This window comes from Aythya fuligula, chromosome 2 (genome assembly GCF_009819795.1).
Source record: "Aythya fuligula isolate bAytFul2 chromosome 2, bAytFul2.pri, whole genome shotgun sequence".
Classification (NCBI taxonomy): Eukaryota; Metazoa; Chordata; class Aves; order Anseriformes; family Anatidae; genus Aythya; species Aythya fuligula.
In genome coordinates this window covers 147,871,358-147,899,057 of record NC_045560.1, presented here as the reverse complement: position 1 = coordinate 147,899,057, position 27,700 = coordinate 147,871,358, and the positions used below count along the sequence as shown (strand labels likewise).

General features: G+C 40.5%; 1 protein-coding gene across 1 annotated transcript; it reads right to left on the bottom strand.

Moving 5' to 3' along the window:
• Positions 1–25,898, bottom strand: FAM91A1 (family with sequence similarity 91 member A1). The gene is made up of 24 exons (XM_032181221.1): positions 25,776–25,898; positions 23,783–23,867; positions 23,160–23,311; positions 21,714–21,771; positions 20,184–20,251; positions 19,012–19,125; positions 17,881–17,971; positions 16,277–16,339; positions 15,131–15,237; positions 14,285–14,323; positions 14,060–14,172; positions 13,049–13,167; positions 12,528–12,640; positions 12,243–12,329; positions 11,360–11,492; positions 10,786–10,934; positions 10,200–10,334; positions 8,592–8,705; positions 7,567–7,639; positions 6,428–6,577; positions 5,832–5,939; positions 5,433–5,556; positions 4,333–4,402; positions 1–3,182 (listed from the first exon to the last, which is right to left on the bottom strand). The coding sequence occupies exons 1-24, from the start codon at positions 25,845–25,847 to the stop codon at positions 2,988–2,990; spliced, it is 2,532 nt and encodes an 843-aa protein (XP_032037112.1). The 5' UTR covers positions 25,848–25,898; the 3' UTR covers positions 1–2,987.
• Between the last annotated feature and the right edge of the window lie 1,802 nt (positions 25,899–27,700).

The following is a 27,700-nucleotide window of genomic DNA, read 5'->3' as shown; positions in this document are numbered from 1 at the left end:
TGGTTTGACCTACACCACAGTTTATTTGTAAACAATTGTTACATGTGCCAATAATTTAATTGAACACAGACTTTGTACATTTCAATGTATAATATTAACAACGTCACACGAGAAGAGTTCAACTGTATTCAGTTACAGTTGGACTTTAAAACCTTCAAAATACAAGCCAGAAACACTGAACAATAAAAAGGAAAATCCGAGAACAATGATGGAAAAAGGAAAAACAACTGTGAGATAATGTCATGATCAAAAAACTTGAAAACAAACAAAACACTTTCTAGTTGGTTCCTGAATATTCTCAGGTACACCCATCTAGAATGATTACCACATGGTTGTGCCAGAGCACAAAGCCAACCTCTCTTCAAGGAGTTAAAAATAGATCTTGCTGAAGACAAACTTAAAATAACTTTACAATCTTCTAATGCATGTAATTTCCCCCACTGTCAATAAAACTACCTGAAGAAAAGAAATTATTTTATTTGTCTTTATTTGCAATACAATATAAAATAGATTCTTTTGGTATGAGGATCTTGGAGATCTTATTTTTTACACCACAATTAAAACAAAAGTCACATACTTTTGAGTAAAGCCTCTGGACCATCCCAAGCACTGGAGCTGTAGCCGAGTTTCAGGTATTTTAAGGACTTCTTTGGTTGCAATCTATTCGGTAAACTTCAGATATGCAGACTCGAACACTTAAGCTCCTAATTCAGTGTTGAGGCAACAAAATTAGAGTAGCTTGATTTCTACGAACTGCAACGTATCCGGAATCCTCACCATTAACGGTAAGATTTGTGGGTATTAAATAACTCCGAAAAGCAGACAACTTTTATTTAGAAGCTTTAGACAACCTAGTAACAGAGGTCATCCTTCACTCAGTAACACTGAAAGATATGCAGCGAGAACAAAAACTGAAATCCATTCTCAAACTTCCGTACAACAGATTTCACTTGCACTCTCATCAGTCCCATGCTTGTACAGACAACGTGCGTGGCAAGATTCAATACAATATGCCAAACTAGCGCACCTACTACAGCTCACTGTAGCGCCGAAAGTATTGTCTATAGTACTGAAAGTGTAAGCCATCCTCTACTGATTAGTTCCTCTACAGTGCTAGATATTGGATTAATCTCCACACAATTCTCACAGTAAACTTGGTTTCTAGCAGACTGACATCCGTTTCCTCTTTACTTTCCTTTGAAGGAAGTAAGGCAACTTAAAAAACACCATGGAGAGTATGTACTTCCAGTACAAGTCACTGTAGTGTAAATAAAGAATTTTATATAGATACTCTAGCTCCCTAATTTACACGATACTAAATTCAGTTGCTCTTGGTAAAATACAAAAACAAAATAGATGTAGAAAAAGAGCAGCACTGAGCAAACTGAAGTACTACAGACTTCCAGTTTCTTAGAGCACAAGTCCCACACTTACACTTTAGGAATGTAAATAAAGCGAAGGAGAAAAGAAGAATGGGATTTTCACAGTTGTAGCTGAAGTCACTGCATTATCCTACCATGGTACAGTTTCCCTTTTTGAACTTGTGTTGTGTTTTTTCATACAGCCATACAGAGCAGAACACAAACCCAAATGTTGTTATTTTTCTCCTCACTTTTTTTTCAGCATCATCTTTGCCACAGATTCTTGGTCCGTAACATAACACAGGCTAGTAATGGCAGGATGGTTAAGTCTCATTTTTAATTATGATTATTTAAATCAAGGTAGTTCCAGAAGAGAGTTGTTGGCAGAGTACTTAGACACATAGGTTAAAAGCCTTAGTATTTCAAATCTCTTGTTCTCCTCACGCACTATATGGGACAGGCCTGTTGGTTTTTTTTTGTTTGTTTGTTTGTTTTTGTTGTTTTTTTTTTTTAAGCTGGCAAGAAGTTGTTAATGCCTAGTATAAACAATGTGAAATCATGCTACATAAAGTCATCCCCTAGAAATAGAGTCAGAACATGATTTTGGATGAAAAAAACCTCACTGTAATGTTTGTCAAAATCAACAGCTAATGGTTCAAGTAAAGCAGATTCAGAGAAGTCTCGGCCTACACATCCTCTGCTGTTGTTTTCCTTTGCTAATGACAGTCATGAAAAATAAAGAGCTCTGTTCTTTCAACCATTAATCAATAGCACAGATCTAGTTATCTACCTTAAAGTCAACTTATGACATCAGTTTTCCCATAGTGCTCATCACCAGTTTCAAACAACGAGGGACAAACTCTCAGTGTGCCCAAAATCCCAGAAACTCCTGGTTTCGTACACAGAGCACGAACAGTCCATTATCACCAAGAGCCCTACAAACAGAGCCAACCTCTTCAGCCCTCCCTAATCCCACATCTCCACTGAATTCTGCCAGAGATGAAAGTGCACCATTCCTCTTCAAAGTGGCCTTAATCATCAGCAGGGCTTCAAGTCTGCCTTGATAAACCTCAAACCTCTTCCTATTGTGCTGATGCGTCATGGCCTAGTATTAGGCTAAACAACGTAATTCAACAATTCTTAATGCCCCATATCACCATGATACTTCTTTTTTTTTAAACAGTTGGTATCACTGAGCTTTCAGAGGAAGAGCCAAATGTCTTACCTTTATACAGAAAGATTTTCAGTAATACAGTACAAAACTAAACAGAATTTATGTCCGAGTAATGAACATAGAAAACTACTATTGCAATTTTGTGGTGACAGCATAGAAATTTAACAATCATCAGAAAGCCTACAAAGGGCGTGTTTAGTTATAAAAGAAAGATTGTCTCAAGATAAAAATAGTGCTGACAGCTAAAAAGCTCTCTGTTGCAGCAATATACGCAGTAATGAGTAACAAGTTCTACACAGTTTAAGCATTTCCCCAATACTGCAACACGATACATTTTTGTAACACTACTTTTACACGGGTTATGCTGCAGCAACAGTACACTTCTTAGTCGTTGGCACTATAAATGAACCATAATAGAAGAAAGGCATTCAGTGATCGATGCGTGAGAACCCCTATTTGACCTGTTCCTTAGGTGTGGTTGAAATAAAAACCGAGGAAGGGGACCGTCCGCTCCATTCAGATAACACACCCTCCTTGAACATGAGATTCTTGGCAGGCAGTGGAACACCCGTATCTGCAGAAGAAGGCTGCAAAAGTGAACTTGAAGAACCAGCATCATGGAGCTGATCCAGTGTTGAAATACCTTCCTAAAGCAAAAGGAAAAAAAAAAAGCATCTTAAAAACAAGAGAAATAATTAAGGACTGAACAGCTAGAATATAACAGGCTACTCCAATCTGCAAACAGAGCTAGTGTTTCTGAAGTATGCTTAATCCAAATCACTATGGAAGCAAAACCTGAACAAACAAAGGGCAGTAGGAAACAGGCAAACAGTTGGCTCAGCTGCATCTGTGTACACATATTTAGATTCCATGAAGCCTTCAAGGCCTGAGATTTAAAAATGGAGGGAAGACATTCAACAAAGCAAACGTAAATCTGTGAAATCCTGAGGATAGTTTGTGTGTCAGTCTGAACATGTTAAGCACTGCCACTATCTCATATTGTGCTTGGAGGTGTGTGTGTGTTTTCTCATAGGGAAACTGTTTCTAGGTCCCACCATCCATAATGCTACCTTGGTTAAGTAACCTGCAAGTTCTGTATCTTATTGGATTTTAGAGAGAAGTATCATAAAGCATAAGCAGCTAAGCAGATCCCATGTCACATGTGGACACACCTTGCTAGCATACATTTCCATGCAGAACTACAGGAGGCTGCACAGCTGGCATTTCTTTTCTTGCTGTGCAAGACCCCGTTCTCTGTCCTTGCTCTTAAAGATTCTCCCAAAGTATGTAGAGTTTTACATGCTTATACTCATTCACCACCAGATGCTAGAAGATCTTAGGACAAATGCAAGAGTCTAGTGGTGTAAGATACTTGTTAATGTATTTTATCTTTGCTAAGTGAATGCAGTTGACTTGAAACACACCCTTCACTTCAAAAACACTTCAAAGCATCAGCAGATCCATGGTTTGCAGGGATCTCCCTGATGTACCTAAGAAGCAACCAAGCAGCCACCAATGTAGGCTGTATTATAAATAACTACCCTGTCCCCACTCCCCCCCCCTTCCCCAAAAAAGAAAAAAGTTAAATGGAAACCCATAAGTTAAAAGACAAAGCTTAAATAAGGCTAGAATCTGAGGTCCACAGCACTTAACACAGTTACTGGTTACAGGAGGAAAAGAAATAAAAACCAAAAACCACAAGAAGTACATTTCCATACAACAAAGAATGGCAAAGAGGAGGGCAAAAAAAGGATGAGAGCATACAGAACAACTTACATCTTGACTATTTGTCCTTACCTGGAATGAATGAACAAAATTAAGGACCTGCAGAGACAGCTTTCTACTGGAATGTAAGAGTTTTTGAAGGCTGTCAAGAGTGAAAGAGAAGAGCCTATGTTCAAATACAGAAAAATCAAAACGCACACCATAAATTCCCAACCTTCCAAAGGGCTTAAATTTATTCTAGTAAAGTATGATAGTAACCTGCTCAGAAATAACTTGAGCAATTAAAAAAAAGCTTTCACAAAGAAAGCTTGATGGTAATGTTACCACTGACAAGGTGCTCAACGCATCTCATTTGTTTGCAAGTCTAGTCAGCTAAATGCTATTTTCCCTGTTTACACTGTGCTAAACTGAAACTACTGCAGTTGAAAAATGTTATTTTACTTCAGATATTAATGTATTAGATTATCACGTCTCCTCCTTACTTAGGACAGCATGGTGATGTGACTTAAGAAGCAGATTAGTGACAGACTATTAAAAGCAAGTTGACTGCTACAATAAAACCCCTAAGCCATGTTTTCAAGCGGCCTTTTATTTAGTCTCCAGAGCCAAGGGGAGAAAAAGGGCACATCATTGAAAGAGTAATCTTTCATAAAGAAAAGCTATAGTCAAAAGCAGAAGGTAACTTGATCATAAGCCAGCACTAAGCTTAGGAAGTAAAATGCCAAGATCAAAGAAACTTTACACCAAAGCTGAACACATTCTACATCAAAGCATTACTAGTAAGCTTTTTTTTTTTTTTAAGGGGATCAGTGGCTGCAGAAAGAAGGAAAAAAAGTCTGTTCTAGGCTAGGAAGGGGAAATGACCAGAAGGCACCCCAAACTTACTACTTGTTTTTGTTGTTTAGAGAGCTTGCTACAAAGAATTAATTTTCCACCTTGCACAAATTAAAAAAAGCCTAATTTTACTACATCTAGGGACTACTCAACTGTACATTACAGCTGGTATCTTTGAGCCAAAAAGCAATGCCACCACCTTACATACTTGAATTAGGTACCCTGGAGATCAGCTCAGTCCTGTTCCTATCTATCAAGTTGTAGGTATCGTTTTTTGCAGAAGCTCTGGACTGAACACATACAACTGTTAAACCTGTGGCTGGTAAGACACAGCTTACCTTTCTTTCCTACATAATCCGTGAGTGGCAATTTTTCTGCAGACTTTCTGATTCAACTCAGAGCTGAAGAGAGGAATGCCAAAGCATAATTCCAGGGGAACCCATTCCAGTTCTGTTGTGGGTACTAAAGAAACAAACAAATTTTAGGAAGAGACAAAGCAAGAATACTAATCCCAGAACCAGTTCTCTCAGATCAAGAATTTATTGGACAGTTCATACTTTCTAAGGCAATTAATTTAATGAACTGCTCAAAGATTCAAGGGAATCTGAATTTTAGAAAGGAAGAACATTTAGCGTTGCACTTACAATCCTACACAATAACAACGTGTTCAGAACCTTAAAAACAAGGCATCTTACCAGACTGAAAACGTTTAGTAAAGACACTTGTTATGCTTTTACCTTCAAGGCTTTGCTTGACTGCAGAATCCATTGAGGTTTCTTCTATTACCATCTCAAATGACTCTGTACTCCCATTCACATCAGATCCTGATGCTAGTTCGGCCTCTCCTAGAGGTAAGATAATTCTTACATAAACATTTAGATGAATGCAAGTTTAATTATTAACCGATGTAAGGAACTTGACACAAGTTTTGCCCAAAGGCCATATAGCTATTAAACTGGAGGGACATAGTGAAATACAAGGTCTCACTGATTTTAGGACTGAAGAACTACTTAAGGATCCTCAAAACAATCATGAAAGACCAAGTTCTGGCATATAAAAATGACAATTTACCTTTTAATGTTTTTAAATTATTTTTCCCCTTCCAATGGCTATCCTAGTGCAGTGATTTTCAGTCTGTATTTGCAATGTCTGATGTAAGATCACATAACAATTAGGAAGGCTGTCTACTGCCAGTAGATTTACATTCAAGGTAGGTTCCTCTCTGTGTTAGATGATATTTTGTAGAGTTCTAAATCAAAAAATTGCAATCCTTTGTTCAACTTTGCTGAAGTGATTGTGGGAAAATTAAGGGAAAAAATTACTGTTAACTAACCTCTTCCATCAGAAGCGTCGCTCAGCTTTCTGTTAGCATGCCGACTTGTAGGATTCAGCATAGTGACATAGCCACAAAAATGCTGCAAGTCTACTTTGTTTCTCAGTATCTTCAAAGCTGTATGAATGCCCATGTTCACACGGGAGAAGTCTAGCAGAAAACAATACACACCTCAGTTTACTTTACCAAAATCCTCCTCCAGAGCCATTGAAATTCTGAAGAACTACAGTATAGTATTGTAGGGTAATGATGCGTTTCAACATTGACTTGTTCATGCTAGAACACAGATTCTGCCTTTGAGAATTTTTACCTACCATCAAGTCAGAAAACAGACAGGCCAGAGAGGGTGTATATAAAAGTAACGCATTTTAAACATAATAAAAATGAAAGGAGGAAATTAGCTTTATTTCTAGTTGGCCCAGATTCTTCTAAGTTGCAGCCTAAATAATTTTAGATTTCCGGAAATTTGCTGTGAGGAGACCTCTCAGCTGGAAAGGTTATGGTCTCAGCTATCCAAAGTTCGTGTCCTACTCACCAAGGAGTATGTCAGAAAGTTAATCCCTGTGTTTTTAAAAATAGTTGAACTAGGCAAACTTTGAAGGAGATTTGCTAGCAAAGCTCTTCCTAGTAGAGTGAGGAATCCTCTGTTATAGTTTCTATTACTACTAAACCAGTTAACTTTGTTTGCTTTTGGTCTCAACTCTCATAGTTAATAAATGCCAAATAGAAGAAAGTCTTAGAGAAGAATACATAGAAGATTTATTTATACAGTTAATAAATACACACAAATAAAAATTCAGAGTTGTTTGTGGAAGTTATTTCTTATTGTCTGTACTGAAACACAAGACAGGCCAGGAAACACATTCTATTTAGGACACAATACAAAAAGGAGACGCATCCCTAAGCTTAGAACAGGTTTGTCAACTATTTAAATATTTTTTCATTTTTTTAATCTAATTTGATCCATAATTACAAGATTGTTTAATTACAATTAAACAATCTTGTAATTAAAAATTGTTTTTAACAATTGTTAAAATGTATTAAACTTGTATTAAAGTTGTTATCACGACTTTGCTGAATGAGATAACATGCAGGAAAAATAAATATGGTGGTGTGGAGGTAACATTAAAGAAAATTACCTCCTTGCTGCTCAGCTTCATCAAATGGAAAAGGTATATGCACAGTTTCTCCCATTCCATGCATGCCATGCCCCTGAACACCAATAAATTTGCATTAGACAGAAAAATACGCTCATCAACTTAGCTTAGCTCTACTTGTGTTCCCTTTTAAAGGGTACCAGTCACGCTGACAAAATAAACACAAGTATTTACATAAAATACTCGCTTTGCTGAAATAAAGACTGAATAACATACGCGACCCTTCCCTCTAAAATGCATGTGAATAAACGGAATGAAGTTAAACTTAATTGAAGAGGAGCAATATTTCTCTACGATACTATTTATAAACAAATTTCATAATAATTGAGCATTTCTGAAGGAAAATAAAGGAATTTCCACCACCTAAGTATGGAACTGTTTTGAGCATCAAGGCTGCCTTCAAGAATGTGCAGTTTTATGTTTGCTACAAATATTAAACATCTATTTAAATGATTATTCCAAGAATTCAGCTGAACTGATGAAATACCAAAGGAAGCTACTCTACTTTCTCAAGCAGACAAACCCACTCTGTTTCTGCTGTTTGTGACAAACAGCATGCTTAGCTTCCCATAAAAGCAGTCATTAATTACCTGAACTGTAGCTTACCATAAGAATTAAATACTAAGCACCCTGAAAAAAAACGCATTTCTTGAAAAATAGTTCATATTTCCAGCCACCTCATATGAAGTAGCTACAGTCCAAAATGCTTGTGGACTCTTCAGTTGCATTCCAGTCCCCTACATCCCCAACACACCCACAAATCCACATTTCATTTAGCAAAACCCTGTTATGTCTGCCCATAAAGCAATAACGGGCACGCAATATGCACTCAGTTCCAAACTCATGTATTTACCATCTCTAAATCACAGCAGCGATGGCTACAGAAGTTAAACGTTTTTCAGCTCCTAGCAAAAGCATAGCTCTCCTACATTCTTAATCTCCTCTACCATGCAACAGCTTTACTCAAAATTAGGTAGGTTTTAATCACTTATAGGAATACTCCATACCTGAATTAGAACAGCTGAATGTGTTAAAGCATCATTCAACATTGTGAGCACATTCGAAGTAGGAACCACTCCTGGGTCGTGACCCCACGATGTTATTAGTAAGCGATCATAACCCTGGAAGACAGAAGAGAATTTACAGCAGTAATAGACTATCCAAGCACACAGTGCAGGATTAGTTAGGCTAATAACGTACTGTCACCATTCTGAAGTAACTGCAGGTAATTACAACTCATAGCATTATACTTTGTTCCACGTATCACTCGTGCTCATACTTCCATTAAAGACAGAAGTTTGCCAACCTCAAAATTAAGATGCTAGTTGGAGCAGGAGGTATCTGTCAGCAGTACCTACGTGGCCCTTGCAGCACACTCATAACCGATAGGAGATGAAAATAATCCCATATAACTTAAAAGAAAATAAAAGCTAGATAAACTAACACTGTCAAGAGAGACCAATGATATATCCACCCTAAAATACATATCCAAAGAGAAGGGGCAGAGAGGCAAGAATGCTGACTGTGAAATAATTTTTACTTCTTAGTTTTCAAGACTGAAGTCCTGCATGTCTGCTTTTCTGTAAGAGTTTTAGAAATGTCTCAACAGTTCCTTAAGAAAATGACACTGCAAAACAGTAGCAGGAGAGAAGCATCCCCATCTACACAGAGGAAAAAAGGCTCTAACAAGTTTGTGATAATACATGGTGTGAAATCATGTGCTACAGGAAAACCAGACCCATCAGCCTACTGAAAATACAGGTTACTATAGAAATCTTCTAAGGCTACCACACTGAATGCTTTTCATTAATGAAAATATGCAATCCATAACATTTACCACTAGTTTAAGCTACTGACTTACTAATGGTTGAATGAAATTCTTTGCCAAGAGCCTTACAAAATGCCTTCTCTAGAAGACTTGATTCACTTAATCTTGTGCTGCTTTAAAATTAGACTTAGAAATAGAAGCAACCCACAAAACTTTTGAGATCAAAAAAGACATGATGTGGAAGGGAAGAGAGATGTGGAAGATGCTGGAGGAATGAAAAATACATCTACAAACCCTAAAGCCAGAGATGACTGCTGACATAGATACACCTAAGAACACGCATCCCTCTCTGAGTGTCTCCATGTTATTGTAACGGATTTAACTCAAGTGCCTACTCAGAACGAAGAGATGCAAAGCATAGAGACTCCAATTATAAATTTGAACAAGACTTTTGATTAGTTTATACTTTATGAATTCTTATCAGTGAGAGACAAACACTGTTCAGGAAGAGCAACTGATCACTGCAGAGGTAAGATCTCCAGCTATGGTCTCTATGCACACAAAAATCACATACAGTTCACCAAGTTCCAGACCAGAACACGGGAAGGCTGGAAAGGTTTTAAGAGGAAATACTACATAGCCATATAGCTACAGCCACTGCTAGAGACTGGCTACTGAACCAAGGAAGCCTTTTATCCAACCTAGTGTAATGTTTATTAAAATATTATGTCACTTAAACTACAGGAAAAATTACTATTCCCGACTTCAACCGCTATCCCTGAATGCTTTAGTGTACTGCACCCTCTGAAACATTTAGAAAAAGGAAACAAATCCACGTATACACTACCTGAAAAATATCTGGAAGTTTTCGAAGACGCGTTCCTTTAGAGAGCAAAAGAGAGGGTGGTCCTTGTCCAGTTATGTGGTAAATGTACAGTTTGAACCAAACTGAACTGACTTCTGGTATTGCAGGTCCAATATGCTGAAGAGAGATTATTCAGAGCAATTAGAGCCTATTATTGCAACTCTTATATGTACAGATATAACTTAATCATCAGGTCTCAAAAATAAAGCTAGCTTTACAGCACAGGAAGGAGTACAAATGCATTAATTTAATAAGGAGAGATTATATTCTAGGTACTCGGTCTCTTGACACTAAGGTATTTTCTATAAATGAGTTCAAGAACACTGTATCTGTCATTAACCCCACTCAAACAGTTATATTTGTTAATAAATTAAAGTGAATGTAGTAAACATTCACATTTTACTAAGCATTTTTAGACAAATTTAAATACTATTTTATGTGGCAATAATTACATCTCTTCTGAAGAGATACATGACAGACATATCTAAAACAAAGTTAGAGATATTTATATTACTAGATACTTTTTTTTCCCCCCACAGTATTTTTTTTTTTTTTTTTTTTTTTTTACCTGGGGCGTACAGCTGCTAATAGGTCGAATTTCATTGGTGAGTGGTGCCATGGAAACCAGCAGAGTATAATTTTTGTTGAGAACTCTGCTGCAGGTAGCTGGATCTAAGCCGAGCAAACTCTCACATCGTAAGAGGTCCAAGGGAAACCCTGAGTTGAGAATGTAAGATTCTTAAATTATCATTTGAGATAGAACATACAAAGTATGGTCTAAGATTTTCCATTCCACCCTGTCAAACCACGCATACAGTATTTTCCACAACTAAATTTTATATTATACAGATTTATTCAAGTTAATCCAAATAATTTCAGCAGTTCTGGTCACACAGAATTCCCTGGAACAGAGCTGCAACTTGCTCCTCACCAACTGCTCCCAGAAAAGAAGAACATGCAGAAATACTGAAGAAAGTTGCTCAGTACCACAGACACAAAGGATAAAGTAATGAGGTTTTGGCTTCAAAATATTTTTAATTAAATAGGGAACACCAATTGCTTTGCAACACAGAAGCTTAATCTAAAAGATGAGTCCATGAAAGTTAAAGTTTGAAGGATTTCCTTAAAAGTATTCTCAGTACCGTTATTTGGTTGGTCGGGCTGCACAGCTTGTGCCCCTAGATCTTTATTGTGCCGCAGAAAAAGTATTGTGTTTCTCAGTGTAAGTGCATGATCAAAGTACCGCTGTGCTTCCCCTTCACCTGTGCTTTGAACCTAAACAAGAAGCAAAATACATACACATAAATGGCACACTCTTTCTGCAAGCATCAATCACACAATAGGAAAGATTAACAAACTAACATTTTAAAGCTTTGTAACTGAACAACAAGCCTGCAGGTTATATGCAAAGGTGATCCACAATGACTACTAAATGAAAAGTGAGTCTTGAACGTGCTAGGCAAACTGTCAAAATGTACACAGACATCTATAAACGTGAACCATGCCTCAGTCTTTAAACAGGGATTTACATGTATATTATTTACACCTAACTGGTGTAAAAGAATACAGCAATTAACAGCAAAGTCTTGCTACATCATTCCAAAAGGGCAACTGCAGAATTATCTTTAAAGGGTAGATAGGTTAAACATACCAGAATATAATGGTTAAGTTTTCCTACAAGAATTATATGCAGATTTTTAGAAATATATGAAGCACCCTACTAAACAGCAAGTGATTTCTATTTAACAAGCAAGCCCCTGGACAGATGGACTTGGGCAAATACTGCTCTTGAACTCACATTGCTAACCAGACTCTCACCACATTTGTGTACACCACAAAAGGTTTGAATGCTGCAAATCAGCAGCATTTTAACTGAAACACTTAGGTTCAGCATGATGAAGTTTGTGTTCACAGCACTGCATTGCTAGGTGAGACTCTTAAAGCAGTCCTACAAAAAATACAAGCGTCTTCTAGCCCCTTACACAAGCGCTGAAAAAGCATTTGGCCATACATGTAACAGATTACCTTTTCCAGCTCCACTAAGAAGCTGTCAAGAGACTCATCTGACAGTTTCCCAACTTCAAACATAGTAACTGCATGACTTTTCAAGTTCTGGAACAACAAAACAACACTGTTTTAATTATTTTGAAAAGGAAACGTGCAAGCAAAAATTATTAAGTGAATGTTTCTTAGCCACAAACAATATAAAAGTTTTTAGAAGTAAGTAGAACTTCATTATAATGAAGTCAAACTATTTTAAAACTTTACATACTTATTCTTAGTGTAACACAGTGAACAATTTTGACATACTGGTGAAAGATTTCCCATCATTAGAAAGGCAGTGAGAGTAGAATCAAACAGGAAGGCAATACGCTTGGTATGTCCACTAGACAGATTCAGGCTGCTCACGCTGGCTGTTTCAGCTAAGAAAGAACAAGAAGAAAATAAATGATCATATTTGTTTTGTTTAAATATAATATCAACAAGTCATTAAACTACTTAAAAAAAAATCAAAAACCCTTAGTTAATGGCATACTAAGTACAACAGAATTCCCTTATCACTATTAAAGTAGCACCTGAATGAGTTTATTCACATGTTGGTATCTTGGCACTAATTGACATCCATAAAGAGATAAATAGATTTTTCCCCAAATAAATGAGGCTGAAAAACTGCAAACCAAGACAGACACCACCTCCCCCATTGTACATTCCATATGAAAGAAAATATTTACACAATCTGCATTTCATTTGTTTCTAGAACCCTTCATAGCCTATGGCACTACAAGTATGAAACAATTGTTCCTAATATATTAAAGTCACTGAGTGCTAACCTGGATCATCTTGACTGTTGGTATCTGTATCTGTGGCAGATGACCCAGCTTCCTGTATAGGACTTCTGTTTTCCCCACTGTCCCATGAAAGCAGCATCTTTTGAGGATCCAAAGTACTCCTATTAATGTGAATTAAAATCCACATCTATAGGTCACCGGGGCACCAGAGAAGCATCTCCGCCTTCCAGTGCTAGTACCCCATGCACAGGCACACCCAACACGTGCCTTTCAATACCTCAAAGCCCTAAACCAGCCCAGTGTGATGTCCCTCAGAGTCCTGCTTTAGCTTAAGAAGAGAAGCTTGTTTGGTGGTTTGAAAATAGCAGGTTTTGAACGACAGATCTGAAAAAGTCAAACCACCTGCTTTCAAGAAAAATCCAATGGAGAAGTCTAATTTGCTTTGTTCTCACATTCTGAGTTAACATTAAAGAAAAAAACTAGGCCTCAGCTTAAGTGGCTTAAGAGCAATTGAACTAGAAGTGCCTGACAATTCTTAAATAATTTAACTTGGCACCCCGATTCAGAGAGCCCTTTGCTTTGTTTGCATTAACATCACTTTTGCAGTATTTAATATGGATATGCATAAAGAATGTCAGTGAAAGAACTATTCACAGCAAGCAAGCTTTATGTATGTGCATATTCACTTGCAGCAGTACCAAGAGACTTTGTCTCTGTACTAGCACAGTAATAGCTGTTATTTCTGAGCCCAGCACTTCAAAACAAGCACACACTTGTCTGCTTCAAAAGCAAGCAGCTAGGCACTTAGAAGTCAAAAAGCCTGCTCTGAGTAACAACAACAGAAGTAATAAATTGAACTTACAGGGTAAGTTATCACCCTTTATCCTCAGATTTGAGGGAGAATCAAGTATTTGTCATTGTACATATTGGAAAGCCAAATGAAATCAGCTGTTACAGAAGTCAGAGAGCAACTGATAGCTCTACAATCAGATTTAGGTGCTAGCTTTCTCTTCAAAGAGAAAATAAGCTTTTTGAAAGAATAGAGACACTTACTTCAGTCTGTTTACAGAAGGAACATTCTTCCATGATGGATGAAGATTATCCAGGTTTATCACTTGGCCTTTTTTATGAGCGAAGCCTAACCGACAGTACATGGACACAGCATTCTGAAAAAACACACAAGCTCGTAATAAGGAACTGCAATATGAAACCCATCTATCAAGACAACTTTCAGGACAGTGAGATTTCCACATCAAATAACAGATGTATGATACATACCTTTACTAAAGACAAATCAATCTCTAGGACATTTGCAAGCTAAAAAGAAAAAAAGATTCATCAATACAGAATTTAAAATGCGGAGTTTTGTCACTTGTGGGCTTTGACATCTTTTTGTTGTTTTTGTCTCCTTATACTTCAATACAGCCTGTAATGGCAGAAACAATTTTGTCCTGGCCAAAACAACATAGGAAGGGGGGGAAAGTCATATGAAGTCTCATGATTGCTCCACATCAAAGCATGAAAAAGAAATCTTAGGTTATCTTCTAGTATGTAATTTCTAGACTAATTGTGTGTATCAGCAGATATACAAAGAAGCAAATAAATCCTGGATGTATTTAGTGGATATTTTTCAGATACTTATTCACAAAGTTTTGAGAATCAGACCTTATGAAAAAGGTATTTCATTAAAATTGTACGTACTTACGCAAAAGGTACATTCCTACTATAAGCCAATACCTTACGTATTTTCACTACTGGAGAAATTTTTATTTTTATTTTAAATTCACACTAGTAAAACAGAACCAATCCATTTAGGACACAGAGAAAACATTTCTCCAATTCTAGCTTGTACAGAAGCTGCTGCACAAGTCACTCCTGTATAAATTCACTCCAGCTGATAGAGCTGCTTCACTGAATTGAAGGTACACCTTTAGCCTGCAACACTACCAAGTTACATTCAATATTAAAGGATCTATTTGCATCTCAAATCCTAGAAGTCTGGCAATACTTATAAATAGAATCACTTGATTATCTATTACTACCTCTATCTTAAGTATTTCACCAGTGTGCTTTGGGCCTTTTCAAGTTTTCCTGTCTCCCTCTTACAAGGGAAGTTTTACTTACCTCTGCCACATTAGTGTGTTCATCTATTGAAACAAAAATCTTGTACAGGAGGGTTTCAAAGTAATCACCTTGCACTCTGTTCATCACAAAACCTTCAAGCGGTGGCACTGAAAAGAATTATTTCCAAGATTAGAATTTTTAAACTGAAACTGTATAAAAACAGGAAGATAAATTTACAGAGATTTAGTTCTCATGGTATTTATTTCTCTCCAGAGTCTAAAAGAATAAAAGCCTAAAGGTAGTTTACATGGTATTAAAAATTCTCCTTAAGAAAAGCAATGGTTTTTAATGTGTTTTCTTATAAAAAATAAAGCCACTCTGCCTTGCATCATCTTGCAGACTCCTACCCATCCACTACAGATAATTCCCAGTCAGCCAGCCAATAAAATGTTTTCTAATGGGAAGGCAGGGGGTGAAGGGGACCAACAAAAACAAAAAACACTTCCACCCTAGGCTGAGAATCCCAAAGCTAATATCTAAGCAGTAATTCTCCTGCAATTAGAGGACTTTCATTTAACTGCTCTGTATTAGAGCAATGACACATGGTTCTGCACAGCTAGGTTCCAAGTAATGCCTCTTTGCATATCACAGTCAGTTCAGAAACCCCTGAGACCTAGCACAGAACAATGAATTGTTCAAAGGGCAGCTATACTGTGTTAAGCTCCTACCTAGTCCCCAGACACAGCACTTTACTATAATTAAGGTGACATGACCATGAAGGATGGAAGTGGTATCTAAAAAAGAACAAAAAAAAAGCTGCATCTGTTAAAAAAGCCACACAGGAATCAAAAAGTCACATCCTTTTGGCAAGGCAGCTACATTTCTTGACATTATTCTTTCTTTTCATTACAGGCATACAGGAGGGTACTTATTCCATGTTAGTCATGTCATAAATCTTTAAAAGAATCTCAGCTTACCTAGATACTTATATTAAAGCGCAAGAATTCAAGTTGAATTAAGTCTCATGTACAATAAAAAAAGTTTTAATATGGCTGAAAAATACTTTGTTGGGAAAAATTCTCATGGTTCACATGCTTTAAGCAAACTCACGCCCATAGACAAGCAGTTTCCAAGACAGACAACTATAAGATAACTGAAATAGATCCAATAAAACATAGCTATTATATCATAAAAATATTGACTTACCTGCTATACAGCTGTCATCAGATATGGGTACATCAAGGTAAATAAATCCTTTGTTATACAAGCCTGTATAAACAAAAATACATCGTTACAGAAAAAGCATTTCCCAGAGTACTGATGATACAAGTAGATTTCCCCACCAGTCAATTCAGAATTTGAAGTAATTTTCTCTATAAACCTGCACAGTACAATTTTACTTTGCAATGCGTGGATCAATGCATGTAATATTCAGCAGGTGTCACCCTAAAACAGAGCTCTTTACTTGATCTCTGATGCAGTGCACTTGGAGCTCCGTAACTATTCCTAGGGTGACTGGGTATGGTTGAAGGACCAGAAATTGAAGCAGCTACATTTGATAAAAACAAGTGTTACTCTCCCTAAAAGTTAACTTTGTTTTCACCACCATCCCTGTACTATCTATCAGTGTTATTCTGAATTAGTTTTGTCACCTGAGGCTGCTGGCTACATTTTGGCCTGCTCTAACCCAGGGTAGAGCTTGCATGCTTTGTAGCACGGACACAAACTAAGTCACATGAGCTCTGATGGTCCTCACATGTCCTTCCCACAAATCTTCAGAGAAAGATGTTTTTATACAACTACAGAAATAAATTCCAGGGCGCATCAGCACAAGGTATCAGCAAAAGAACAAGTGATACAGAGGAGCACGGCATACGACACGGCAGATATCAAATAACACTTCCCACACATGACTATGATCTGAGCACTAAGCGTTTGAGTTGAGTTCTACACAGTAGATGAGACAGGGAAAAGTTTTTAAGAAAAGAAATACCCACAAATTAGGTAGAAAGGTAGACTGGATCCTTCTAAACCTATTTTCCCGCCAAGCTTTAAGCCCTTTCCACAAACAACATCATGCCACATATAGAGAAAAATCATTGAATGTTTTCTGAATTCAAGTCTTCTTAAGCCCTACAGTTTCAGATCCACTACAGAGCTTGTACTACACCCACCTTTCTTTGTTCTTAAATTTCTGTCTTGTTCTGCTTCTGTAACAGGCAATGGAATTTGGCCTTAATTTCTAACACAGTTCCAATTGCCTGTAGTAAACCAAACATTTACAAACCAACATCTCAAGGCAGAGTTTGTCAGTGAATTTGTATTCCCTTGACTAATGGGATTTGTCTACAGCTAATGCTTCTCACACTGAAACAGGGAGAGTCAGGCTCTTAGATTTGAGCTCCATTTTTGATGGCATTCAAACAGTATGAAATTTCAAAACCTCTTCTTTGAAAAGCGAACTGAAGTTTTGGCACCTGGGATCATCAACTCTGCCATTTTTATTTTCTCTCATCCTCATCTACCACCTTTCCCTTTCCTTTCCCCTCCCTCGATCTCTACTGTCACCTTGTAATGAAGGAATTTAACAAATTATTTGAAATTGCACATCAACAGCTGCTAAAGGCTCACCCTTAAATTGTTTACAAGGTCTTGAACGTAGCCTGTACAAGCTCTTGAGTATTTTCCTCCACATCCTTCTATGCATCAGCTGTCTACAACCCTTTTGTTCCTAGTTTTCAAACACTACTCTCAGAATTTACTGATTTTGACCAAGATTAAATAAAAAATAATGTCAGTCAAGCACTTACTGTGAACTACATGGAAGTCTAATGAACCAGCAAGCTGAGGACCTGAATCAATGATCTTATCGATAGCAGACTTCTCCGACGTAGTGCAAATCTAGGTGAGCAAAATCTTGTTAGTGTTGGAGAAATAAGTCTATGCAATTTAATAATAATACCACTCAAAAACCACAAGTATCTCATGCTCAGATCAGTCATGAGAAAACAAAGTAACCATGCTCTTCAGCAAAATGCTTGCATTGAAGAATTCACTGCCCTTCTTGTTCAAGTCTTAAAATTTTTGCTCTTGTCCCTGCACAAAGTAATGTGGGCTCTAGGAATGGTATTTAACTGCACAGGGGACAAATGAAGTCCACAGTATGACAGGTTTGCTCTTTAAAGCTTCTGAATTGAGTGTTCAACCATGCAACTGGGACCATTCTATAAAGAGGTCAAATAAAACATCAAAAACATCAAAGCAACTTGCTCCACGTTAACTGTTCTGGATTGATGGAATGTCAGAATACAAGCAATCGCTACCCAAGATATTCCCAGTGATAGCAAAGATTTCATCACTGCTTTAAATACATTCCAATCTAAACAAACAAAAGATTACAGAGAAAGAATTAAATCAATTAATTAGATCAAGTGACTAGCTGCCTGTAGAAAAATTGTGAGAATGAAAGTAGAATGAGGAAGAAGCAGTAAGCCAGCTCACGTTTTTTGTCTGCAAACAATGAAAAAAATATGGAGACATAAGGAGAGCAGAAAAGAAGATACATATCAAAGTCCACTAGCATTCTAATTATATCGAAGGTGAAGATTTAGTCAAAAACAAGATGTCAGAGTTAAAATATGAAATTTAAGAGAAGCTATTTTGCTGCATGTTCCCTATAAAGCACAGCAGTACACGCTTCAATTGCCACAGTTTGGCTGACCCAAAGCAACCTCTGCACTTCACGCAACACAAAGTACAAATGAGGGAGAGAGCAGAATATGCTGAAGAGAACAGCCACTTCTACAAGTTCCAGTCTCTATTTCCATAAAAGACTTGTTATAAACCTCCAACCTACAACAGTCTTTGTGTAGAATTCTCAAAAGGAAGCCTATTGTCAGGGTATTCAGCCAAAATTAGAGGTGTAAGCCATATTCACATACCTTGATGTCATCCTCAGTGATGTAGCCAGACTGCACAACCCACCAAGCCTCTATGGCTATTTCCACAGGTTTGACAGGTAACAGATCACGGGCTGTTTTCCTTCTGAAAAATTTCTGCAGTGGTACAGTCCATTTGAGATAGAAATAAGTAGCACTTCACACGTGCAGACAGCTGTTCACCTTTATACAAGCTGATTTTTATAAGCATCCATTTTTAAGTACGTTACATTCACAGACTGGCCACACACACACTATTAATCTTGTCATTTAGTGAAAGCACATCCTTGTTCAGAAACAAATGTGCTTCCCTCCTCCCTCAAATCATACGACAAGGAAAAAAAATATTTCCTTGTGATACTGTCAAATCTTCACATAAAACCGTATTCTATGTGCCACTAGTTAAAAACACTATTCAAACAGGATCAAGTCCAGAAACAGCACAGGGAAGTATACAAATGGTATATTTTAAGAAGTTCAATGGTATTAAAAACCATTTTAAGAGCAGTTTTATTTTAAAAGACCAAGTACACCACATTCTCAATCAGCATCCAGGCTGAAGGAGTGCCATGAAGCTACTGTGAGAGTATTTCGTAGAATCATAAAGCTTGGAAAAGACCTCCAAGATCATCTGGTCCAACCATTTATGAGTTTCCTGAAGAAAGAGAAGTACTGGTGCAAAATAAAAAGACCTCTGTGGCTATCAACAGCCACTGCAATGTTTTCCATGCTGTTCATATGCACGGATGCTTGTTCAGGTGCATTGCTGTTGTCTTAGAGAGCAACAAACATATCACAAAATTGCAACCTCCTAGTTGGAGGACAGTCCTAGAATTCCTGCTCTCAGCTGCACCCACAGAAACATGGAATAATTCTAAAACCAACACCACTATTCCATATTTATAGTGGCCAGGAAACATTAGTTACGGAACAAATACATCGTGGAAAAATACGTTAAAAAAGGCAATGCCACATATCCTTTTCTTCAGTATATTTTAATTTAAAAGTTCTTTATTAATATCACAAAGCAGAAAATAATTTGCAATATATTATGTTGCATTTGGTTAGACATTATTAAAACAAGGCCCATGAAATGTTTCCACTCCATTCCTATCAAATAATATGCTATGGGGGAGGGGGAGAGGGAAGAAAGGGAAAATTAAAGACAACCTCACCTTTGAAGATCTACACTGGTTCATTAGATCTATATACTGGTTTCTTCCTATACCAAGAAGTCTTAAACCTGAAAAATAATTAAGTTTTTATTTCCCTTAAGAAGGGTTTAAGCTGAAGATACAGAAAACATTCTTCAAAGAATCAGGCCTACTTCTAAAATAAGACTTTCACTTACTCTTTCTTCCCAAAATAATAGAAAGCCTCAAGTCAGTTCTAACTGAATTTGACTGAGAATCACGTGCATCTAAAAACCACAACCTAGCCCCATTTACTTACTCTACAAAGGTTTAAAAAAAAATTAATTTCTCTCAAGTTGCAAGGTAGCATGGAATAATCTAACCCCTTGCTCTCCTGTTCTTACATCAACAGGTAATAACTATACCTCAGATCAAGAGGACTAAAGTTGTACCTGATTTTGGTTGATAGCTTTCTTTCCCCAGCCTAAAACCACACCACGCACTGGATTACAACTCTGTCAGCTAAGAATTAGAGCACAAAGGCCATATAAGCCTTTAAGGAAGATGACTAACAACTCTTTGAGTTGAAATGAATCAAGATTTAATTCTATAACCCCTAGCCTTCAATCACTAACAGTTTGTGAAAAGATATAGGAAAACTACTCAAGTAGTTTTGAGCTTTGACCCGTATTCTGTCTCAGTTTTACATCCAGCTTTCTGGTTTGACACTAGTTTTATTAAAAATTATAATGAAGATACTCAATTTACTTCAGTCACTGACTCACAGCTGCTGTTAAAATAATAGGATTGCTATGAAAAAAAAAAAAAAAAACAAAGAAGCCTTTCTTGTCTACAGACTCCTGAACAATGTTAGATTTCCAGGAACCTACGTCATGCTGAGCAAAAAGTTCCTTATCTGTTTCCCCAGTGTGAACATTAAATAGAGGCAAATTAGTACAGTTAACTCAAGGTTTTGTGTTGTTTAATAAAAATAAAAACTGCTTTCCAAAGCTGCAGACTACGCCTCAGCTGACTGTACATTATACCTAAAGAGAACCATATAAATTCATAGGGAAGGTGAGAAATGAAGTACGTAGCTATAAATAACTTCCCAGTGGCAGGCTTCAGGAACACCCTCCCTGTGTCAGCAACCTGCATTTTCCTCTGTAAGACTTGTCAGCAGGCTATCGCTCTGTTCTCCTTCAAATTCAACACCAGAGGTTGTATTTTCACTTCCCTAATTACCCCTTCTGGTGCCCACAACAGAAAGCAAGACAAAACAGCTGGGACATCCGAAGGTATCACAGCGAAACATTTTGGTACAAGGTTCCTCTTCGTACGCTGATGTTAATTCACAGGGGTGCCAACAGCCTTTCGGGGACTCCCCAAAGCTTTCTACCCAACACACACCAAAAAAATCATACGGACAGAACTCTGCATGCAGAGCACATGCTCCTTAATACCACCAAATGCTTCTATACCTTCACTCACACACATGTTTTCAGGCAAACGGGTGCCCTGCAAATCAACCCCAGCTTGTTGGAAGCAGCAATGCAGCTAGGTAATACTTACAGTCAGCAGCAGTGAAGTTGGGTAACGAATCATAGCTTTTTTCGCTGTTCATTATATCCTTAAAAAGAAAAGAAAACTTAGTTCCAACAAGAGAGTTATTGCTTCAGAGAAGCAGATCCAAAAATCACTGTCTTGCAAAAACAAATTGAAATTAAAACAGAAATCTACTGAAGCCATTGTATCAGTTCTGGCTGGGATGGAGTTAATTTTCTTTGTAGTAGAAAACGTTCTGGATTAGTGACCAAAACAATGTTGATAATACACAAATGTTTTAGTTATTAGTGAGCACTGTGCTTACACAGCCTCAAGGTCTTTTCTGTTTCTCACAGCGCCCTGCCAGAGAGGGGCTGGAGGGGCACAGCCAGGACAGCTGGCCCCAAATGACCAAAGAGATGTTTGTAACATTTGATGTCATGTTCAACAAAAGCTGGGGGAAAGGAGGAGGAAGGGGGGGATGTTTGGAGTTACGGCATGCTCCTTCCCAAGTAACCATTAATCTCACTGAGCCCCGCTTTCCTGGAAGTGGCTGGACATCTGCCTGCCACTGCGAAGTCATGAATGAATTCTTTGTTGTGCTTTGTTTGCAGGAGCAGCTTCTGCTTTACCTAGCAAGCTGTCTTTGATCTCAACCCACAAGTTTTCTCACTCATATCCTCACAATTCTCTCCCTCATCCCACTGAGAAAGCAGCAAGCACCTGAGTGGGGTTAGCTGCCTGCTGTGGTTAACCCCCTGGAGCCAGTTAACTTCCCAACTGCTTGGATACTCATCACACAGTAAGTTAAATACACAAAAATTATACTTTGGTTTGATGTAAGCTTTAAAAAGCTAAAAATGCTGATCTACAGATCAATAAGGGTGAAATCCTGCATCTGCCGTCACAACAAAAAACAGCACAGGAAATTGCTAAGCAATAATGCAGAATAAGCTAGGAACTAAGCGGTTATAAAGCGTGCAGTCACTAAACAGAAAATAAGCAGTCGCTTCCGACATCTAAAGAAAATAAAAGAAGATTGCCAGCGTGTGACAGAAAACAGAACTGTCTTAATTCTCCGAGAAGAGATCTCTAATATGGTCAATTATCATTTTTGAAAAGAAAACAGCTCAAATCTGTGTTGTGTTTTTCTTTAAAAAAAAAAAAAAAAATTCCCTTTGTTTTATTAATCAAACAGAATTCATTTGTATTAAATAAAAGACTCCGAGTTGCAGATACCAAACATCAGAAGAAAGCCTAGCCCACTGAGTGCGCTGTGACAAAGTCCAGTCCTTGAAAGGCTTACAGGGGCCCAAGGGAAAAACCTGCAGGTACAAGGAGTTGTCCAGAAGCTTTCCTTACCTGCAGCTCGTTAGCAGACCCTACCCAGAGCCAACAAGCCCCGTGACACTGCCCTGCACGCACTCTGGGGCAGCTCTGCTGTCTGTAGGACAGAACTCAGCATTTGCTCACCTCCATGATGCCCGTGTAATAGGAGAACGGCGTTACCCTCAGCCCCTTAACCATGATGTCAGACAAATGGTAGGGGTACAGCATCAGGTGATCCCGACTGTATTTCAGCAGGTCCTCGTAGTATTTCCGCTCGTCTTTCTTGACATGTTTCACTATAGGAAAAGGGGAGAAAAAGTTAGGAGGTTTATTAAAAAACAGGAAAACGTTACAGCAAAAGGATCAGAAATAGCAAAATGTGGATTGACAAAAGTAAAAACCAAACAAAGGAGTGGTGCAGGGCATTCAGCACCCATTTTATACACACACAACAAGCACTCAGAGCCATTAAGGATCACTTTAGAACTACACAGATTTATTTGATGGGCTACAACAAAGTGGCCCGCTGAGAGACCACTCATGCAGGCTCTGGAAATTATCATTAATTAGCAAAGCCATTATCTGCTACAGGAGGAGGACTGGATGCAGTCAACACAAAACACATTGGGAGTGAGCAAACAAGTTGTAACCAACAGCTCCTAAGAGCCAGACCTTGAAACAGGGCAAGCTCTTGGAGTTTCTCAGGAAAGAGCCTTCCAGGAGGAAGAACCGGGTAGCGACTGGAAGTTTTTTGTTTCTTTACTCACCTAGGTTATTCCGGTACCGTAGCTGATTGCGAATGCTGTAGAGTACAACCTGCCTTTCATACTCCCTCTGAGAGTTCCCGAGACCCTTGAAAAGAAGAAGAGCTGTCAGCTGGCATGCACAAAACCTGGTGTAGTGAAACCACTGCAAAGGGGCTCATACAGAACCAAACGATCACTTGTCATCAGTCAGCGAGTCCCCTGGTTCACTGCAGTGAGAGATCTTCAGTCCTGGTACAAGATCAAGACTATTTGTAGTTCAATGGGTCCCTCCACACAGGACGGGGACTCAGACAGCAATCTTTTGTTGTTTTTCTTTTCCTAGAACCCTTCAGACCAAAGTGGGAGCATCTCGTCTCCAAATCAAAGGCTGCAAAACTTCTTTTTGATTACGGGAAGCACGGAGCATTTCACCACGCAGTCAGCACCTTGCACCCTTGAAGAAGCACCCAGAATGAGTGCAAGAGAAATCATTTATTGTGAAGTTTCAGCTGTTGCACCTAATAAGCTTAGAAGAAAAAAAAGAAGAAAAAAAAAGAAACCTCCCTGGTAGCTTCACAGAGCAGGCAATCAAGTGATCTTAGGTCACGAGATGAAGGCATAAGCGCAGTGCAGCACTCGACTATCACAAAGCAAGATAAAAAGCAAACTTTGGTTGAGCTTTAAATGCCTTATTTCAGCAGCTGTCCTGCGAAACCCTCCACGTTGCCCCTCTACTCTGTGGCCGGTAAAAAGCCAGGAGGTTTTCTTCTCCCAGTTCCCTCAGCTGATGCTCACATGCAAAAGAGATCCTTAGCTCAAAAGGTGTTTTGCTGCGTGTATGGGACAAAGAAACACGCTCGGTCTCACAGCTGGGGCCCACGACTGGACACCCACAGAGAGATGCAGGTATTTTCGGAGCCCAAGAGCAGGCAGGAATTATTTGCCAGCTTCCCAGCAGCGCTGGGCCATGGGGGTGACCCGAGCACCTCCCTCTCCCTGACACGCTGCCTCCCCTCTGCTGCCACAGGCCTGGGACGCCGGGCGAATCAAACTTTGATGAGGTTTTCTGCTCCACGCAGCACCGGGTGCTGCTGGCAGCCCAGGCTCAGGGCGCGCTGCTCTCTGCTGGGGCTGCACAGGACGGCCCTGAGAGCACCCCTGCACCCCCACGGCCTCCCCTCACCCCACACAGACCCCAAACCATTCCTATATGAACACCGCATTCCTCCCTTACAGACCCCAAAACACACCTATAAGCCTCGGCCCCCCACCAGACCCCAAACCACTCCTATAAGCCCTACTCCCTGCAGACCCCAAACCTCTCCTATAGGCCCCTCTCCCCCCATACTGACCCCAAACCATTTCTATACGCCCCATTCCCCCCTTACAGACTCCAAACCACACTTGTAAGCCCCACTCCCCGCATACAGACCCCAAACCACTCCTATACACCCCATTTCCCCCTTACAGACTCCAAACTATACCCATATGTCCCTCTCCCCCCACACTGACCTGAAACCTTTCCTATACACCCCTATGTCCCCCATACAGGCCCCAAACCTCTCCTATAAGCCCCTCTCCCCCTATAGAGACCCCAAACCTCTCCTATAGGCCCTTCTCCCGCCATACTGACCCCAAACCATTTCTATATGCCCCATTCCCCCCACACAGACCCCAAACCACTCCTACATACCCTGTTCCCCCCGCACAGACCCCAAACTACTCCCATACACCCCTCTCGCCCCACATAGCCCCCGAACCACTCCTATACCTCCCATTTCCCCCCACGCAGCCCCCAAACCGCTCCTATAAGCCCCACTCCCCCCACACAGCCCCCAAACCACCCCTATACCCCCCATTCCCTCCTTACAGCCCCCAAACTACACCTACACGTCCCTCTCCCCCCTTACAGCCCCCAAACGCCCCCCACACCTCCCTCCCACCCCCTTCTCTCCCCTCACACCCCCTCTCCCCACACCAAACCCCCTCTCCCCGTGCCCCCCCCGGGCCGTACCTGCTTGACGCTGGCCGGCAGCCGCGCCCAGGGGTAGTTGTGGCGGATGTGGAACTCCACGTCGATGTTCATGGCGAGGGGGCCCGGCTGCTGCCGCCTACACCAGGCCCCAAGGCCCAGGCCCAGGCCCCGCCGCCGCCGGGGGGCGCCGCAGCCCCGGGGCCGCCCCGCCCGGCCCGCTCCCAGCCGCCGCTGCCGCCCGGCCGCTTCCGCGTCACGGCCCCCGGAAGTGGGGGGCGTCACTTCCGGCGGGGAGGAGGGCGGGAAGGTGTGGGCAGTGGGTGGGAGGAAGGGGCGGGAGCGGGGGGCGTCACCGTGTGCTGTGCGGTGGCAGTCACAGAGTTACACAGTAAAACAAGCACAGAACCACACAAAAACCCACGTTATCCCACAGAATCCCACAGTGTCGCAGTCACACCGTCCCAGAACGGCCGGGGTTTGCAGGTCCCTCTGCATTTCATCCCGTCCAACCCCGCCATCAATCAGAGCCCATTGCACGCCATGGCGTCCAGGCGGGTTTGGGGTGTCTCCAGAGAAGGAGACCCCAAAACCTCTCTGGGCTGCCTGTCCCAGTGCTCTGTCACCTCACAGTACAGAAGTGCCCCCGCATATTCAGCCAAAACCTCCTGTGCTGCAGCTTGTGCCCGCTGCCTCTCGTCCTGTCGCTGGGCACAGCTGCAAAGAGACCAGCTCCATCCTCTCGACACCGTCCCCTCAGATATTTACACACATTGAGGAGGTCTTCCCTCAGTCTTCTCTTTTCCGGGCTATAAACATGCCCAACTCACTCAGCCTGGTGCTCCCATCCCCTCATGATCTCAGTAGCCCTTCTCTGGACTTGCTCTAGTACTGCCATGTCCTTCTTGTACAGGGGAGCCCAGAACTGGACGCAGTGCTCCAGGTGCGGCCCCACCAGGGCTGAGTAGTGGGCAGGATCACCTCCCCTGCCCTGTTGGCAGCACTATTCTGAATGCACCCCAGGATACCATCGACCTTCTTGGGCACAGGCTGAGGCTCAGGCACTAGCACTCATGCCTGGACACGGTGCTCTCACCTGGACTGGCCCTGCAGAGAGACCTGGCCAGGTTGGCTCGATGGGCAGAGGCCAACGGGATGAAGTTCACCATGGCTAAGTGACGGGTCCTGCACTTTGGCCACAACAACCCCATGCAGCTCTACAGGCATAGGGCAGAGCGGCTCTGAAGAATTGCAGAGGAAAAGTGTCTGGGGGTGTTGGTTGATGCTCACCTGAACATAAGCCAGCAGTGTGCCCAGGTGGCCAAGAAGGCCAATGGCATCCTGGCCTGCATTAGAAATAGTGCGGCCAGCAGGAGCAGGGAGATGATCGTCCCCTGTACTCTGCTCTGGTGAGGCCGCCCCTCAAGTGCTGTGCTCAGCTTTGGGCCCCTCAGTCCCAGAAGGACATCGAGGCCCTGGAGCGTGCCCAGAGCAGGGCTACGAAGCTGGGGAAGGGCCTGGGGCACAAGTCCTGTGAGGAGCGGCTGAGGGAGCTGGGGGTGGTTGGTGTAGGGAAGAGGAGGCTCAGGGGAGACCAGATACCAGCTGCAGCCCATCCTGTTCAAATAGGATAGCACTGGAGAGATTAGTACAATCAAGGAAACTGCCTCAAATAAAACAGCACCAGCAGATGCCATTCTTCTATTAGGAACTAGGGTTTTGTGAGTTATTTATAATATAAGTGTCAAAATCAGTGCCAATGTTCCATGCACAAGCATTTTCATAACTGTCAGCGAAATACTGATGGGGTTAGAACTCTTCATTTTTAACACCACACAACATTTCGGTGAATTAACTGGTAAATAAGCAGAACCAAGTGAAAGCAAGTCAGCCCCTGACTCCTTGCACAGTTCAAGTGATGAAGCTCTTACCCTGCCTGCTTGGCAATAACCTTCAAGCCACGGTGA

Bases quoted from the DNA above. Each gene is read 5' to 3' on its own strand.
- FAM91A1 (XM_032181221.1), bottom strand. From the start codon at position 25,847: ATGAACATCGACGTGGAGTTCCACATCCGCCACAACTACCCCTGGGCG. The intron at 16,340-17,880 runs GTAAGTGCTTGA...TTGTTTATACAG, and splicing joins AGACTTCCATGTAGTTCACA to GCTTGTATAACAAAGGATTT. The intron at 5,940-6,427 runs GTTAGTTAACAG...TCTTACCTCTAG, and splicing joins CGACGCTTCTGATGGAAGAG to GAGAGGCCGAACTAGCATCA.